The sequence below is a fragment of the Emydura macquarii genome, unplaced genomic scaffold, assembly GCF_026122565.2.
Source record: "Emydura macquarii macquarii isolate MOO-44397 ecotype Brisbane River unplaced genomic scaffold, CSIRO-AGI_Emac_v2 contig_2834, whole genome shotgun sequence".
NCBI classification, from domain to species: Eukaryota; Metazoa; Chordata; order Testudines; family Chelidae; genus Emydura; species Emydura macquarii.
The window spans coordinates 4190582-4209712 of record NW_027132971.1 but is presented as its reverse complement, the minus strand read 5'-3'; the positions used below and the strand labels follow the sequence as shown (position 1 = coordinate 4209712).

The 19131-nt window shown below is 46.2% G+C and overlaps 1 protein-coding gene across 2 annotated transcripts in view; it reads left to right on the top strand.

Moving 5' to 3' along the window:
- The window catches only part of TBC1D9 (TBC1 domain family member 9), an 88616-nt gene that overhangs the window by 46037 nt on the left and 23448 nt on the right, over positions 1-19131 (top strand). For both annotated transcript variants that reach the window (XM_067567961.1, XM_067567959.1), the window contains 5 exons: positions 461-667; positions 3706-3876; positions 4442-4592; positions 5521-5735; positions 18692-18809. In XM_067567961.1, the coding sequence (XP_067424062.1) occupies positions 461-667; positions 3706-3876; positions 4442-4592; positions 5521-5735; positions 18692-18809 (862 nt within the window). The remainder of the gene's footprint in view (positions 1-460; positions 668-3705; positions 3877-4441; positions 4593-5520; positions 5736-18691; positions 18810-19131) is intronic.

The following is a 19131-nucleotide window of genomic DNA, read 5'->3' as shown; positions in this document are numbered from 1 at the left end:
GGCACACTCCATACTTAGCTTAGTAACTTTTGGAGTAGGACAGGGGGGTGTGGTTTCTAGGAAGCTCATAGGAGACACGTGGAAATGTGATGTTTGTACTGAAAATCTTTTTAAAATAAAGCATAAACTAAATAATGGGTGGTGATCTAGAGCCCATAAAGCTGTTTCATGAAAGCAAGGGGGTTTTGTTGGAAAAGATTGATGAGAATCCCTGGTGCAGCTGAATAACAATTTCTGCTTTCGGTGTTACAGGTCTTTGTTTCAGTGCACACATTGGTTTTCCAATAGGAGTAGTGATACATGGTGATGCCCTTTTTGTCTATAAAAATGCAAAAAATATGGTGTACTAGAACCTGCTGCATTGGTTCTAAAGATTATTCCCTAAGATTCAATTCCGAAAATGAGTCATAACAAGCACACTGTTGAAAAGCCATGATCAGTGGTTATTGTTTCTCCATAGGTGGCAGTAGTGGAAAAGGCGGACAGCTCTAGTGTATTGCCCAGCCCGTTATCCATCAGCACTAAAAACAAAATGACATTCCTCTTTGCCAACTTGAAGGATAGAGACTTTCTTGTGCAAAGGATCTCCGACTTTCTGCAACAAACTACTCCAAAAATGTATTCTGAAAAAGAGATTGCTGGAAGTTACAACAGTTCAGATGATGAGGTGTGTGGAAGAATGCAGTTCATTTCACTGACAGAAGGGAATTTAACTAATTTCTTTGTCCATGTGTGAGACATTTTCTTGATCCTGGATGTGAAATTTCTGTGTAGAGACTAATGCTTATGAAGACTTGTCATTTCTGTTAAGACCTCATATCTTCAGCTTGGAGATGTTGAAATATTCTGACTAGGGCATCTATTTTTAGGGTTAACCTGAAAAAAAAATTCCAGTTTGCCAACTGTCTCCTGCACTATGGTGTTAGTTGATGCGTGTCAGTAGGTCAGATTTTCAATACTGATTGTTTGCCAGCTTGTAAATAAGAGGTGGATGAGGTAATGTCTTTTATTGGACCGACTTCTGTTGGTGAGAGAGATGAGCCTTCAAGCCACCCAGAGCTCTACTTATTGGATTGGAAGAAGAGCTCTGTGTGACTTGAAAGCTTGTCTCTCTCACCAACAGAAGGTGGTCCAATAAAAGATATTACCTCATCCACCTTGTCTCTCTAGTGTCCTGGGACCAACACGGCTACAACTACACTGAATACAGCTTGTAAATAAGACCTTCAGCTGGCCACTGCTCATCTACCACCATCTGTACAGAAGAGCTGTTCAAATTCCTGCTTCCATGTTTTAAAATTATTTTTGATCTTCTAGAAAAATATTGTAAAATACAGTAAAAATACAATGACTGTCTGTAAACTTCTGTGAGTTCCAAATGAATTCTAATTGTTATAGCATCTGGGAGAAATGATCAGCTTCTATATAACTCCTCAGTTGCCCAAGCTGAAATTTTAATTGTGAAAATAAGGACTTTTACCTTAGCGATCTTAAATTGCTGCTTCGCTGCCACTGGACTTTTAAACATTTTAACACAAATAAATCTCTAAAATCATATGGTCTGGTTATTAACCTTCTCCCTTTTTTACTGGTGTAAAGGTGGTCATTTTTTTTTAAAAAACAATTATGTAAGCCACTTTAAAATCTGCATGCTTGGCCTCCATTTCACCTTTGATCAAAAACTGAAATCAAACACCCAAAGTTATTAGTATCTTGTGAAATAAATCTGTGCTATACTGTCTCAGGTTGTGATCTCATCAGATCTGTCAAACCAATCAGTGTTCCCCCTGCTCCTCCCCCCCCCCCCAAAAAAAAAGCCACCAGGGGCTTCGCAGGAAATGATATTGATGATTATGTAGATAGAGTTCTTGCTCTAACTCCATACTAAACCCTTGCCACAACATAGTGCTAAGTGGCTTTGTGCAGCTTATCATCTAGGTCTTAAAATCAAAGTCATTTGTTAAAAATCCCATTTTACTTTTTTGTAAGAGAAGATTTGTTAACATTAGCGTCCTGGCCAAGTCCCCACTGGATAATTATTTTCTGCCTATCTAAAATTTCTCCTGCATAGATAGTATCAATTGAGTAATGTATTTTTTGCTTTTTTGTTTTCTACTGTTGTGTAAAATATTTGGCTGATTAAAGGCTGCTTTTCAGTAATATGTAATAATCAATATGAAGTAATCAAAGTGTGCATGTAATTGTAATATACACAGACCTGTATTATTATAAGGTTACATATATATATATATATATATATATATATATATAAAAAATTAACTTGGTAAAGTATGTAGTATGCTGACAGTTACTTATATTGTCCCTGTCATCACAAATGATTCCACTTACTTGAACCAAAATAGGTTTTAAATTAAAAATTGTAACCTGTCTCTTTGTACAGCACTTTGTGTAGTGGGATACAAATCCTGGCAGGGGCATGTGGGTGTCACCACAATATAAATAATAATCATTTTAGGGCCTTACTTGTTTTTTGTTGGATTTTGAGTCTAATGTTTTAACTGTTTCAGTGTGAAAGCTAGCTAAGTACTATGTGAACTTTGAGCATTTAATATTTTTCATATTTTTAACAAATTATCTTTTAAGATTTAATGAAATTATTAAGAATTTCAGTGGCATGATTGCAGGAATTTATTCTAAATCTCATTTGTTTGCTGTAAACATTTTCGTAGAGTCAAATACTATGAAAAGTTACCATTATTAGCCAAGATTTTTTAAAAGTGACTGGTGTGATCATGGATATCTAAGTTTTGGGGTCTTCAGCATGAGACCCCTTAAAGGGGACTGATTTTAAGAGTAGAGGTTTTCAGTAGAGCTATGCAGGAACTGGAATTTCTATACTGCAGAAAATTTCTCATTTAAAAAAATTTTTCATTCCAGATCAGAACAGAGTCAGAAATGCACATTTTTTCATGGAACAGAGTATTGAAAAATTCCATTTTGAGAGAACTGAAATAGAATTTTTGAAAAATTGTAGGCAGGGCCATCTGGGAAGTCAAGCAACGTGCCCGCCAGTGGGCTGACTGGAAACCGCCAAACATCTTGATTCTGTGGAATTAGCATTTTCCAATGGAAAACTTCCATCAGAAGCTTTTCAACCAACTTAAATCCTGAGCACTTTCTAGTGGGCCCCTAGATTGGGCCCCTTTAAGGTGCCTCAAGTTGGGCACTCAAAGCTACTAATAACATTTTTAAATCTTAGCCATTCTGAAATTCCTCTGTATTTTTAATAAAAGCAAGGAAGGAAGAAAAAAATCTATTGTAATTGGGTATTGCTGTACAGTGGTGCAAAACATCCTGTTAGACTTGGGCCATTTTATTGTCCGCAGAAATTAATGTAGAATGTCCTTGGGTGCATAATCTTTAACAACCATGCCTTTGCAATTTCAAATATATTATCTGAGTCACTGAAAAATTAAAACCAGCTCTAATTCCATGGTTAGATTTTTATTTTTATTTTTTTAGTGTGGTGAAGTAAATGCTTAGAACTGCTTTGATTGGAAAACTAAAAATTCATTTTATTATTTGAAATTAGTTTAATGTCTGCTATTAGGTGTTTACCCTTGATGTAGCTTGGAGGCTTGATTTCCTCAAACTGAGTTGGCTTTTAGGATGCAATAATTTTGGTGCAGTACAAGCAAAATTATCCATCTCTTATGCATGAGTTGTGACTGTTGGTTTTTGCAGGTGTATTCAAGATCAAGTAGAATAGTTTCCTCCAGTCCTCAAAGAAGCCTCAGCTCTGAAGCAGATGGAGAGCGACAGTTCAATCTCAATGGCAACAGCATTCCAACAGCAACACAGGCTTTAATGACTATGTATCGACGGAGGTCACCTGAGGAATTCAACCCAAAATTGGTAGATCTACCTGCTATTTTTGTAAATTATGCCAGATTAGAAAAGTATTTTGGTTTTTAAATGAAGTTTTTTAAAGTTAATATTCCAGAATGTTGCTGACCAAAAGGAGTTTGCACTGCCAACCATCTACGCGGAGATGGTATCTTCTAGAAAATTAACTGCTAGTACTGTAGCAGTAGAATTTTCCCACAATGCATGCCAAAACTCCAAAGCATTTCAAGCAATGTAATAATGTATTTAAGACTAGGGGACAACTTCAGGACATCCTTTCCGTAACTGTTAAAGAATTAATAGCATGTTTGTGTCATTTGTTAATATAGTATTTTTCCTGTGGCTTTTGGTTTTATACCTATTTTCAAGATTCATTATAGGAAGGTCTGCTGGGGAGAAATAAAAAATAGGAGAAGGCAACACACTAAAATTAGAGAATCAGGTTATAGCTAGTCTGCTTCTTCCCTCCTACCCCTAATAATTAAAGAAAGTTATGGGGTTTGGGAACTTAGAAAAAAAGCAAACGTTTAATGCATCCAAAATGCTACTACACCTTCTTGGAATTTATTTTTAGGCAAAAGAATTTTTGAAAGAACAAGCCTGGAAGATTCACTTTGCTGAGTATGGTCAGGGTCTCTGCATGTATCGGACCGAGAAAACAAGAGACCTTGTGCTGAAAGGAATTCCAGAAATCATGAGAGGGGAACTTTGGCTGCTGCTTTCAGGTGAGTTCCAGTTTAGAACCTGGCCACAGCTTATCAGCTGGATGTATTTGAGATGAAACTGGAGCAGATTTTCAAAGGTATTTAGGCTCCTAAAGGTGCAGATAGGTGCCTAATGAGATTTTCAAAAGCACCTAAAGCAGATTAGGTGCCCCCCTCTCAGTTAAGTCAGTGGGAATTACATTCCTAACCTGATATATGCTTTTGAAAATCCCACTAGGAGCCTACCTGCATCTTTAGGTACCTAAACACCTTTGAAAATGTGACTCCATGTGTCCGGGGCTACACAAAACAATAGCAGTCCCTCCCCCGAATAATTTACAATGGTTTGGGAAATGAAGATACAGGTCTCTTCAGAGCAGTGTTAAAAACAAGGTATTCACTGAGCCGGTACACAGTGAAACTGCCAGGTGGTTTGTCCATTTTGACTAAGTTAACTTGTGAGGGAGTCTTGATTCTGTCACTCATATGTAATGATTAATAATGTTTTGTGCTTTGCAGCTGGAACATGCTATCTAATAACTTATTCCTTAGCAACTTGGGGTGGTTGGCAAGTATTGTTCTCACTTTACAGATAGGGAAACCAATATAAAGAGGTTAAAGCTTCACTGCTGTCCCGCCTGCTCAGCCTTTCCACCCTACAGAGGGAAAGGATTTATCTTCATCTTTTATTTTCACATTATGTGAAACTGCATTTAAAAATGTACCCAAGGAAGAGGCAACGAGCTGGTATTTTTATAAGAGTGCCTAGCCAATTTTATCCTCTGTAAAATTATAACATTTTAAGTTTATTTTCAAACTTTTTGTTTCTATTTTAAAATTTCCTTTCAAGACGTTTAAATTAAAGAAACAAAATAATGCACCTATACTATGTCTGTTAGCCCTTCCTTACTTATCCTTGTTCAATGTTGTTGCTCTTGCCTCCTCTTAGGAGCCATTAATGAGATGGCCACCCACCCTGGCTATTATGAGGACCTCGTGGAGAAATCTATGGGGAAATATAACCTTGCCACAGAAGAGATTGAGAGAGATTTGCACCGTTCTCTCCCAGAGCACCCTGCATTCCAGAATGAAATGGGTATTGCTGCGCTGAGGAGAGTATTAACAGCTTATGCTTTTAGAAATCCAAACATAGGATATTGTCAGGTAATTGAAATGTCTTGCCATCCTTTCAGTAATTCCCATTCCTATCTATTTTGTTTTGGTTCTTTTTTTTTCCAATCAGTGACTGCATACTACTGTACACAGTTGATAAATTTGATCATGTACATGAACATTTAGGTTCCTGATTTGTATGCACAAAGCCCTGATGCTGCAAAGAGTTGCATTAGTATGACTGCTGCCTCTACATAGTCCTCTTAGCTTGAGTTGGACTCTGCACAGGAATCTCTGCTAGCATAACTGTTTGCAAGCGCAGGAACCAAAGACACTAACTGGTTGTGCATACTGTTCTGTATATGCAGATTTGTGTGCCCATAAATATAGAGGCTGGTAAGGATGACTAAAGAGCTGTCTTCAAGTGCACCTAATTAAAATATTAAAAAATGTCAGAATGAACTCCCTCAGAAGAGATATTATGAGACTAGATGCTTTGAAAGTCCTTTTAGTCATGTTTTTTCCTGTTGCACAGCTTCTCTCCTCATTCATTACTCGTGGGCTAATGCCCCCACCTGTGGAATTCCGTGACAGTCCAGTGTTGTTGCTGGAGGTTCCAGGGCTAAACTCTGCCCTCTTCCGTTCAGGCCAACCGATTTACTGCTTCCGAAAGTAGAATAAGTTGGTGGTTCAGTTTCTTCCGACCATTTTGTTTTAAAACCTTTATTGTACTTTGAGTGATTGCTCATATCCATTCCAATACTGGTTCCCGGAACTTTTTTCCCCTTAGCAAGTCCCATAGGGCCAACTCAGCCACCCCCTGGAGTGCCGCGCTCATGCCGCAGAATGAGGCGCCGCTGGCCCTGCGGGCCCTCAGTTCCTTCTTTCCGCCCATGACGGTTGCTGGAACGTCTGCCACTTGCTCAGCAAGTAGTTTCCCCTTTGTTCTACTGTTGTTTGTTAGATATAAGTAGCTGTTAAGTATAGTAGTTAAGTTTGCATAGTTGTTAGTGTTAAGTATCATTAGATTAGATAGCTAGCCCTGAGGGGTTTAAGGTTGGGCCATGCCGGGCTCAACCGGCTTCAAATCCTGTGCCACGTGCAGCAAGACATTCCCCGTGAGTGACCCTCACGACCGCTGCCTCGAAGAGCAGCATAGAAAGGACAGATGTAAGATCTGCAAGGCCTTCAAGCCGCGTACGCAGAAGGAAAGAGGCGTGCGCTTGAAGGCCATCCTGATGGAGTCCGCGCTCCGGCCAGACTCCGAACCAGCGCGTTCCCCTGCGGCACCAAACGTCTCCTCGGTGCGGAGCGCTGCACCGGCACCAGAGTCGACCCATCGCTAGGCTACGGTGCCGAAACGAAAGAAGCAGCAGGATACCGCACACAAGGACTCCCCCGCACCGCCTGGCCGGCCTCGGGGCAGTCAGGAGATGCACCAGCCACGTGCCTTGGAGATTACTCCGGCACCGGCATCTCCCCGCAGGGAGCCTCCCCTGACTCCTGGGGGTGGGGGAGCGCCCCTGCAAGGGCCGTCGACGCCGGAGGTGTTCGCTGCGACACGCGCCCTCATGGGCATGCCCACGTCTCTGTTCCCCGCTCGGCCGAGGGCGCAGGGACCGGTGTCTCGGGGTAAACCCGCGCCGGGTGGACCTGGTGGGTGGTCGAGACAGGAGTCTGTCTCCCCCCAGACAGTTGCGGAGGGAAGTGAGTGTGAGCTCCCCTCCTAGCTCCGACTCTGAGTTGTTGAGGGCCTCGACACCGCAGCACTGAGGGCGGTTGAGAGGTTCGTGCGCGAGGCGACGCCAGTACAGTTCCGCCTTGCATGGGGGTCGCAGTTCTAGATCTCGCACACCAGCACCGAGTCCAGAGCGGCACCACTCTCGATCCCCAGCACGTAGCCCAGCGCGGATCCCGGCGCCTGAGGAGACCCGACATGCTCGGCACCGGTCCCGATCCCCAGCACGCAGCCTGCCATGGATCCCGGCACCAGAAGAGGCACAGTACTGGTCCCAATCCCCAGACCATGGTCCGGTGAGGATCCCGGTGCCGAAGGACTCGGCACCAACGGCAACACCGGCACCGCGCCGTCGATCATGGTCTTCGGAGTCGGAGCTGGTACCGAGACGTCACGGCCAGCGCCGCTCCCAGTCCCCAAGGGGGAAACGCCGTCACAAGACCTCGGGCCCGAGGCAGAGGTCGTATTCCAGCTCCTCCAGCCGCTCGCCCCCCCCGCTGGCACCGCAGGCGTCGGCACCGATGATCCTCTTCCTCGTCGACATCTTCTCAGGGCAGGTCATCGACAAGGGCAGGCAGGGGCCATAAACAGCGCAGGCACCGGTCCAGCCGCTCGGGGTCCTGTGCTCATCGCCAAGAAGCATCTCAGTCGGCACTGATGCTGGCACCGGCGTGGCCACAGGGGCCCTGGCAGTGGCCATACTGGGGACCATGGGGGACACAAATGGGTTAGGGCACGGTCTCGGTCCACTCCTCAGTGGCCCAAACATAAGGGCCATTCCTCGGAGGAGGAATCGGACCCTGAGGAAGGTCCCTCCACAGGGCCCCTCCCACAATCCTCCTCTTCTTCCCCTGACGATGCGGCCGCCAGGGACCATCAGACACCCCTGCCAGACTTTAAGGCACACCAGGAACTATTCAAGAGGGTGGCCAGCAATCTAAATTTAGAGCTCAAAGAGCTCTCTGAGGAGGAGGACACCCCTTCTTTGGTGTGGCAGGGTCAGCAGGGCCGTCCAGAGTCGCCCTGCCAGTCCATGAGACGGTCTTGAAGCTGGCCAAGGCCCTCTGGCAAACCCCTGCCTCGGTTGCCCCCACGTCCAAGGGCACCGAGAGACAATACTATGTTCCCTTGGAGGGGTTCGAATTTTTCTATACCCACCCTGCTTCTGGGACTCTCGTAGTTGATGCCGCCAATCAACGGAACAGGCAGGGCGCCCAGGGCAATACCCCCAAGAATAAAGAAAATAAAAAAACTAGACCTCTTTGGCCAAAAGGTCTGTTCTACGGGGGCCCTGCAGCTGAGGATCGCCAATCACCAGGTGCTCCTCGGCCAATACAGTTTGAACCTCCTGGTCCTCCTTGCGGAGGTTCGCGGAGGGATTGCCGCAGGACCAAGCAGTGGACTTCACGACGGTCCTAGACGAAGGCGCTGCGGTTGCAGGGGCTGCCCTACAAATGGCTAGTGATGCAGCAGACACCGCTAGCAGGGCCATGGCTTTGGCCATTGTAATGCGGCGGTGTTCGTGGCTGCAGTCCTCAGGGTTGTCTCAAGAAGTCCAACAATCCATCCAAGACCTGCCCTTTGATGGGGCTGGTCTTTTTTCGGACAAAACTGAACTACAAACTACATGCCCTGAAGGACTCGAGGGCCACTCTCAAATCCCTAGGGCTATACACCCCACAGGCCTCGAGGCGGCAGTCTCGGCCTCAAGCCCAACGCCAGCCCCAGCCGCCCCCTAGGCCGCCACCCAGACCCGCCCAACCCAGGAGGGGCCGGGATAGGTATAGGGGATCTAACAGACGCGACCGATCGGGGTCATCGGTGGGCCCCCAGCAAGGCCTAGCTAAAGGGCAGAACACTAAATGACAATTTTGATGGTGCGCCCGACAGTGACATCTTTACTGTTCCCCTGGATCTGGCCCTACCATTTTTCCACAGACTCAGGCCTTACTACACCGAGTGGCAAAAGATCACTTCAGACCATTGGGTCCTTTGTGTAGTCCTCAAGGGCTACGCCCTTCAGCTCAAGGCCTGCCCCCGGACTCTCCTCCCACCCTGTCCCTCTTCAGGGACCGCTCTCACAAGCAACTCCTGCTACAGGAGGTGAACTCCTCCTCCTCCTCCTCAGGGCTGTGGAAGCGATTCCTCCACGGGAAAGGGGTAAGGGGTTCTACTCAAGGTACTTCCTTATCCCCAAGGCCAAAGGGGGGGCCTGAGGCCCATATTATACCTCTGCCGTCTGAACAAATTCATCAGACGCCTCAGGTTTCGTATGGTTTCCCTAGCCTCCATCATTCCGGCTTTGGATCCAGGGGACTGGTATGCTGCCCTCGACTTAAAGGATGCATATTTCCACATTTCCATCCTCCCCGGTCACAGACGTTTCCTCCGGTTTGTTGTAGCTGGCTGCCACTACCAGTTCTCGGCCTACCCTTTGGCCTCTTGTCCGCCCCCAGGGTGTTCACGAAGTGTATGGCGGTGGTGGCGGCCCACCTGCGCCACAGAGGGGTTCAGATCTTTCCGTTCTTGGATGACTGGCTGATCCGGGGCAAGTCCAGGGCCCATGTGAGAAACAGGCTGGCGCTCACCTGCGCGACATGCACTAGACTGGGGCTGCTCATCAACAAGCAGAAGTCCACTTTCACCCCGGTGCAGCGCATAGACTTTATCGGGGCCTCCCTGGATGCCACCCAGGCCAGAGCCTTCTTCCCACAGCCTCGCTTCGAGGCGATGGCTGCCATAATCAACAATCTCCACAGGTCCCCCACGATGATAGCCAGACACTGCCTGCAGCTGTTGGGACACATGGCGCCTGTACGTATGTGGTGAGGCTGCCTTGCCTCAAGCTCAGGCCTTATCAGGCGTGGTTAGCCTCGGTGTATGCACCAGCCAGACACTCCTTGAACAGGGTGGTCACAGTTCCCACACAGGTCCTGACCTCCCTGAACTGGTGGAGGACCCCGGGGGAGGTACTGAGGGGAGTCCCCTTCAGAGACTTGGCCCCATCGGTCACCCTCATCACAGATGCCTCGGATGTGGGCTGGGGGGCCCACATCACCAGCGACCTCAGCACCTAGGGGCTCTGATTGGCAGAGGAGAGGTATCTTCACATCAACGTCAGGAAGCTCAGAGCAGTCTGCCTGGCCTGCAAGGTGTTCCTTAGATTTCTGAGGGACAGGATGGTGCAGGTCCTCACGGACAACACAGCAGCCATGTTTTACATGAACAGGCGGGGGGACCATGCTCCTCAGCCCTTTGACAGGAGGCCATTCGACCTTGGGACTTTGCAGTGAGGCACAACTTCCACATATCTGCCTCTCACCTCCCGAGAGGCAGACCACCTCAGCAGGTCATTTCTACCCCGCCACGACTGGTCACTGCACCCGGAGGTGGTGACTTTTATTTTCCACAAGTGGGGTGTTCCCCAACTGGACCTGTTCGCGTCATCCTGGAACAGGAAGTGCCCGACGTTCTGCTTGCTCCAGGGTCGCGAGCCGGGCTCCATCTCCGACGCGTTCCTCATAGACTGGACGGGGACCCTGATGTATGCGTCCCGTCGCTCCTCCTCACTTTTTCCCCCCCCCCCCCCCCCCCGCGGTTCCACTGCTGCCCAAGGTCCTCTTGAAAATCAAGAGGGACAAAGCGGACATCATTCTAATCGCCCCAGCCTGGCCAAGACAGCACTGGTTCAGCATGTTGCTGGACCTGTCCATTGCCCCGCCACTCGCGAGGCGTTATGACCTGCTCTTCCAGGACCCAGGGTCACCTGCTGCACCCAGACCCAGACTCCCTCCACCTGACAGCATGGAGACTTTGTGGCTGACAGACGGAGAGAGAGCCTGCTTGGTGCAGGTCCAACAGGTTCTGCTGGGTAGCAGAAAACCTTCCACTCAGGTGGTGTACCGGGCCAAATGGAAGTGCTTTACCTGTTGGGCAGAGTCCCGGGGTATCCCACCTAGCTGTTCGTCCATACAGGCGATTTTGGAGTACCTGCTCTATCTGAAGCTCCAGGGTCTAGCACTGGCCTCCCTGAAGGTGCACCTGGCGGCCATCTCGGCCTTCCACCAGCCGATGGAAGGGAGGTCATTATTCTCGCACCCATGTCAGTCAGGATCCTTAAAGGGGTGGAGAGGCTATACCCGCAGGTCCGTGACCTGGTGCCTCCCTGGGACTTGAACCTGGTCCTCGCCACTCGGATGGGACCCCCCTTCGAGTCCATGACTACATGCCCGCTGCTCGTCCTATCGTGGAAGGTAGCCTTCCTGGTGGCCATTACATCGGCTAGTAGGGTCTCCGAGATAAGAGCTTTGACCTCTGAGCCCCCCTACACTGTCTTTTATAAAGACAAGGTGCGACTGAGACCCCACCCAGCCTTCCTGCCTACGGTGGTGTCCCAGTTTCATTATATCTTCAGGATATCTTCCTCCCCGTGTTCTTTCCTAAACCGCACGATTCAGAGGAGGAGCGGAGATGGCATTCGCTGGACGTGAGACAAGCCCTGGCCTACTACATCAAACGGACGCGGCCATTTCGGAAGTCAACGCAGCTATTCGTGGCCGTGACGGACCGGATGAAGGGCTCACCTGCCTCCACCCAACGCATCTCCACCTGGATCACCGCCTGCATCAGGACCTGCTATGAGCAGGCGAAGGTGCCACTTCCAGGAGCTGTTTCTGCACACTCAACCAGAGCCCAAGCCTCAGCAGCGGCCTTCCTGGAAAGGGTGCCCCTGCAAGACATCTGCCGGGCAGCGACCTGGATGCCTTCACATCCCATTACGCCATCGTGCAGCAGGCGAGAGAGAGGACATGGGCTTCAGCAGGGCCGTATTGATGAGAGCAGCTCACTGATGACTCCTACCCACCTCCAAGGTATGGCTATTTAATCACCTATATTGGAATGGATATGAGCAATCATACGAAGTAGAAAACAGGGTTACTTATCAGTAATTGTTGTTCTTCGAGATGTATTGCTCATATCCATTCCACACTCACCCTCCGTCCCCACTGTCGGAGTCAGCAGAAAGAAGAGACTGAGGACCTGCAGGGCCAGCTGCGCCTCATATACCGCGGCATGAACACGGCACTCCAGGGGGTGTCTGAGCCAGCCCTACGGGGCTTGCTAAGGGGAAAAATGTTCTGGGAAGTGCACGGGGCGCGCACTCACCTATATTGGAATGGATATGAGCAACACATCTCGAAGAACAACAGTTACTGGTAAGTAACCCTGTTTTTTTATTTGTTTTCAGGCAGCTGTTTTATAATCCTCCTTCTCTCCCAAAATTTGATAAATAGCAGCATGGTGGTTTCCAGCCACCTGGATCTGCCGTTGCAGCACCTCCTTGTTGGACTCCTCTACCCCCACTCAGGCATGGCAGAGCTGTCTGCAAACACCTGGCTTAAATCTAATCAGTGTTCCCTTTGTGAGGCAGCGCTTCCTGACCCTACAGAGGGTGAATTATGCCCCCTGCCCCCATACCGTTGCACTGCTAGGGCATGAGGCTCTGAATCAGAGTGGCATGTCAGGTTCCCACCCTGCCCTGAGGAGCCATGACACCAATGCAGAAAAGTGCGGACATGAGCTTCTGAACTTTTGGGGAGAGCATCTAGGGACAAAGTGGAAGCTATCTGGCCAGCTCAGGGGGGAGTCACACAATAGAGCTGGGCTGGAAGAGGGGAAAAAAAACCCAGAAAGGATCCAGAGTTCCCCCACCCACCCCTCAGCTTCCTGGGGAAAAAAGCAGGGCCCCTTCCTCCCACTGTGAATCAAGGGATTCTCAGCATACTCAGAGGTAAGTCTTGCAAACCACAGACACTCCCCCAAAGGCAAAAGCAAGTGTGTCCTTTGCAAGGCAGTGATTAATATTGTTAATGAATGAGTGAGGTGAAAATCAGGGGTAAGACCCCTTCTCCTTGGCCTTGTCCCTGTCCCCTGAGGGACTGTTTACTAGGGCTTGTCTCCTCTCAGAATCTCTCTCTCAGTGCTCTGTATCCTTCTCTCTGCTTCTCCCTGGCCCTTCAGCATGTCTAGGCATTCAGAGAAACCTGTTCCTTCTGTGCAGGCTGCAGACTACTGGAAATTGGTCCTGGGCTGTTAGGCTTTCACTCTGCAAGGGAAAGAGCTCGGATTTCAGACAGCAGCAGAATGGGAACTGTGCCTTCTGATCATCAGCCATAAAGCTTTGCTCTGCCAGGAAAAGGGGTCTCTCTCTCCCTTCACCCCTCCTCTGCTCTACAAGCTGGTTCCCCATTAAAGCCTTAGAAGCACTTCATTCAGTCTGTGCCCAGAACAGAGGCGCACACGAGGATTCCTCCCCATGAAACTGCAACATAAATGGATTACAGAGGGCTAAGTAAGAAATCCCTTCCTATGTTCAGAATGAGCCTGAGTTGCACCAACAGCACTCCCTCGGGTGCTTGGTAGCCGGGAGGAGCAGGCAGGCAGCCTTTCAGGCTCCTGGAGACATCTAGCAAGCTACTTCCACAATCGAGGTATGTGCACCTCTGTTGTGTAGTCCCCATGCCAAGATGAATAGTCTACTACCTCTTCCCTGTAAACAGCCAGGCAAAGAAGTATCACACATGCATCACACTCACACAAACCAACCAAAACAAAAACCTGCAAGGATGTCTGTCAGTAGCTTGCAAGGAATTCATTAATCCTAATAAAATATCTTCTTCAAGCATGATTAGACATATTGTTTCCTGAGGACTTCCAATTAAACCAAATATTAAACTAAAATGTTTTATATAAAACAAAGACATTTCATAAATTTTGGGAGCCTAAGGTTGTTGCAGCAATAGGTCCACCAGTCAAAGACACAGTCACACTTTCAAACGGGGACTTGCTTCCAAAAGACCGCATAGACCATAGTACTGGTGACACACGGCACAGCAATTTCAAAGCCTCAGGTATAGCCTTTCAGATCACAGATCTTTCATATATTTCGTAATGAATGCCTGTTTTGTGGCTATCTGTCTAGAGGTATGATCCTTGCTTGGAGGAAAGTGTCTTAGGTTCTGTCTCGGTCAAATGCTCGGTGTGATTTTTGTGCCAAGCAGCGGATTCCAACTTGGTGGCTACAAGAAAGCTATGTTACACCAAGGGATAGCCATTGTTTATCTTAAATGGATATGTTGTGTATTCAAATTTGCAGATGAAGACTTACTGGAGGAAACATTAGAGAAATTACTATCTCAGATTGCGGACAGGCCTCAACCCTCACTGTTGAAGCCAGCGAAGCAAACTTTGGTTGCTATCAACACCAAGGGTATCCAAGAAAGGATTGTTACCGTGGCAGAGGGAAAAATCTAGAAAAGATGCTTTCGAAGAAACCTAGATACATTTTCCTTCAAGCCAACAAAATCCTCAGCATGACAAAGACAAAAAGTATTTGAGTACAAGAGCTCAGAATTCCTGTGCAGGACTCTTTCTTCCTTCCGATCCAGCCTCTGCACCCAGAATCTTAAGTGGCTGGTTGTAGTCACAGTGAGGTACAGGTTGTATGTTATGCATCTATACCCATGCATAGGCAATATACCTATCAGTACCCCATCCAGAGAAACAGATCTATTAATAAATGAAGAGCTGCCACTAGGTCTTCAAAATCCAGAGGAGCTTTTGATCCCAGTGCAGAGAATTGCTTTCCCAGAGATCAAAGCAGACATGGGTCTGGCTATAATTTTACCATAATGGTAAAGATTTGCAAAGATCCAAAACTTCATTGCATCCATCATTTCCTGAGAGGTCAGCAGTAGCCAACTACTTCCAAAGACTAGGGTTGCTAGTGCTATGCATCAGCTTCATCCACTGAGTGGGTTTCTAGATAGCCAAGGACTCCACATTGTACCTTACAGAAAACATCAGACCTCTTTCATTCAGATCGGGAACACCTACAGTAACAGCCTGGGTATCAGAAGAGAAGTGTAGTTCAGCATGGGTTCTCCATTAACCTTTCATTCATTGATCTAGTCCAGTGTTTCTCAATTAAATTTGGCCATGGAACCCTTTTGAACTCGATAAATAATTGCAGAACCTCCCAAACTCTTAACAGTATTTTTACATACGGGGCCAAAAAAATGTTGAAATAACCAAATTATATACAAACAAGTAGGTCAGCGTTTCTCAATTAAATTACACTTGCACTCGATACCCTCTGCCGAAAAATCCGGGACATCTTCCCTTTTTCGGCAGCGCGGACAACAGCTGCTCTCCACCACACGGACAACAGCTGATCGCGGAACCCTAACAGTGTTCCCGTGGAACCAAACACCAATTGAGAAACACTGATCTAGTCAAATTTACATTTCGGGTGTGAGGGGAAACAGCAAGCTCTTTGGGCTGCTGCTTTTTATAGTGCCTAGCACTATAGGCCCTGACCTCTAGAGGCTTTGGTAATACAAATATGATGATAATCCGTAAGGTCTGGTGATCTCAGCCATGCTAGAGTTTCTCCTGGAGGTTTGGTTGGAGTCCTGGAACCAAACACCATAGAGGTGGATACCAGCCTTGTAGCCAACCACCTTGGATCCTCCATTTGAATACCATTTGCCAAGTTTAATCATGACAAGTTTAGACAAGCTGTGGCTGGCCTTTCTAGTCACCATTACCTCTGAGTGGCACTTTTTGGAATTAATTCTCATATCAATACAAGAAGCACATTGCCTTTGTCATGAGGAAAAAATATTCTTAGAGCTCCAGAAATCTTTCTGGTCAAGGTAAGTTCATCTTTCCACAATTCCTGAGAGATCGTTCTCCCATCATTTTTTTTCTACCTCTTGTAAGATTGTGACATAAATGGGCATTCCTAGAGCTCTGAAGAGGCATCTCAGGCGTAAGGATTACATATGCCAGTTGTATCTTGTTCATCTCATTCTGTCCAAAATGCCAACGCCTTAGGGACTCAGGGTTGTTACAGGCAAGACATAAAAATACTGCATCAGTTGGCATGCCAGGCATCTAGGAAACTATTCACAGAAATCCCTAAAGGCATTGAGGGGGGAACTGTATGAGCCTGAGGAAGATTTGCAAAGTAAATTTCCATTCCTCTGCAAATGCATCCTTTGGTATGGAGGTTGGTTTCCACATAACTTATTAGTTTATAAAGCTCTTGCTTTCTATGGCAGGAACTTCCATTCCTGCCTGTTATGCTACTATAATAATTAAAATCTTTCCCTACTTTTGCTCACTACTTCCATCGGTTAAAAAATGAGGAGAGATGTTGTGTGTGCAACAGGATGAGAAATTTCTTACCTGATGGTTTTCTTTCTGTTCGTAGCTTCTCTCTGAATTCAACCCACCCTGGTAGTCTTTGTAAATAGAGAGAATTTTCAGTTTAGAGTCCTGTTAAAGAGGGACTTAGACATACGTTGTCTTAAGGTTACATCAATATATTTTGTATCAGGCTATCTTAACATTAATAATTCGTTGCTGGAGTTTATCTCCAGCTATGGAGGAGCTCTTTTTTTATGCCTAAACAGAAGGGCGAAGCTGAACAGTCTTGGAGCCTCCAGCTCCAGTCCAGACATTGGACTAGCTCCAAACTCCACAGGTAGGAGGCATTAGCCTACGAGTAATGAATTCAGAGACGCTGCTAATAGAAAGGAAAATGATCAAGTAAGAAACTTTTCTTTCCATTTCAAGGAAAAGCTGCCCGTATTTCAAATGTTCCTTCATATATTAGTTGTATCAAAACCTCCCGTTTGCCATGATTGCAAACAGTGTTCAGGGAAAACAACAATGCATCAAGATATTATAGCAGAGTGCCAGCTCTGCTATAGCTAAGGTTGAGTAGCAGTTTCTCTTTAAAGTCTGGAAGCATCATCTGGTCACAATTGTTAGAGTACCGGACTGGACTGGGAGGCAGAAAATCTGCTCCCAACTCCATCTGTCACTTCTGTGTAACTTTGAGCAGTAACATTTAATATCTCTGTGCCTTCGCTTTCATGATTGCAAAATGGGAATAGTACTTGTGTTACTTGATCTCACAAGAGTGTTGTGAGGCTTAATTAATCACTGACTGAAAAGCACTTCAGTATCCCTGAATGAAAAAGGCAGAGGCTGATGCAAATCATTCTAACCATCACCATAATTAATTCATAATGAATAAATCACTCAGCATTACTTGAAGTATCTGTTTTTTAAATAAAAAAGGACAGCAGGACAATGAACACAGGAACAGTAGCAACAGAAACACACTCAGTCAGCAGTGAAATTATAAGGAGCCCTGGGTCATGGTATTAAAATACTTTTTAGTCTTTTGCAGACCTAGTAATAGTTATAGCAAGTATCCAAACACTAAAGCGTTATATAAATAGTAAACAAAACTAAAGAGAAGCGAATAGATAGTGTGTGACAGCATCATAATGAAATACTGGTGGGAGTTGGGAAGGGATCAATATATATGAATTGACAGGGTCTGAATCTGTCATCTCTTCCATTGTGTTAGGGTTTAAGATTCGAGCTCTGACATGGAAATATTATCAAGATAGGCCACTTTTTCAGGCCTGCTGGCCTTGACAAAGGAATTAGGCAAACACTTAAAAGGACTTAGAGCAAACAAACATAGGGCAACATTGTGCCAGCCATGTGAGGTTATGTAAAGTGGAGGAAATAGGTCGCAAGGAACCATCCCCCCCGCCCCGGCATCCCCATTCCATACAAAGAGACTGGGCACATTTAGTCTTTCTGCTCCACTGTGCTCAAGACTGCTGAAATTTGGCACCACTATAAGCATTTGCCTCACCAAATGGAGGGCATGACTTCCACTGGTTTTTTGGGTTTTTTTACACTGGCAGAAGGCCGGGGTGTGCAGACTGCACCTTTGCAAAGCATGGTGTGGAATCTGTACTCCCCAGACCTCCAGTTGGCATTGTGGCTGAATCAGGCACAATTCCTGCAGCAGCTCCCATGGAGAAAATGCACCTCCCTCAGTGCAACTGAAAGGCACGGTTGAGCCCTTGAAGAATGAACAAGTAAACTGATTGATTGGGCAGAGAAGCAATAACATCCAAAGTCTTGATTTTTCAAACGTTTTGAAGAAACTTCTCATTAGGATCATTAGGAAAACACTGTCTGCTGTACTTACAGAAAAATGTGGACTGCTGAACATAGCAGAATATATAATAATTTTAAAGTGAAATTGCTTCAGATTAGATCCATGGCTAATTCCTGACCTAGGATAAATTCTTATTTGTTCAATCCTTTATAGCAGTAGATATGGCCAGAGAAGTTTGAAATGACATCTAGTGATTTTTTTTCATTCATGTAGGCCATGAATATTGTCACTTCAGTACTTCTTTTGTATGCAAAAGAGGAGGAAGCTTTCTGGCTGCTGGTGGCTTTGTGTGAACGCATGCTGCCAGACTACTACAATACAAGAGTGGTTGGTATGTTAAGGAGATTTTTTTTTCTAAAAAGTCCTTTAAAAAATTAACAGAATGGGCGCGTGGATATTTATGTTGAAATAATCAATGGTCAACACTGATGGTATGTGAAGAGTTACAAACAGATAAGGAGAAAAATGGCTAGCTCAGAAGTTTGGAAGTAGATATTCTGGTCGGTGTTAGTTCTTCACCTGCTTGAGATAAAACAGAATTTTACGGTGGATTTAATTTAAATTAAAGGGATTAGAAGGAGATAGCAGGCTAGAAATTTAAGTGTAAAGAACAAAGGATATAATATAATTACCAAATGAATGTTGGTGGGAGT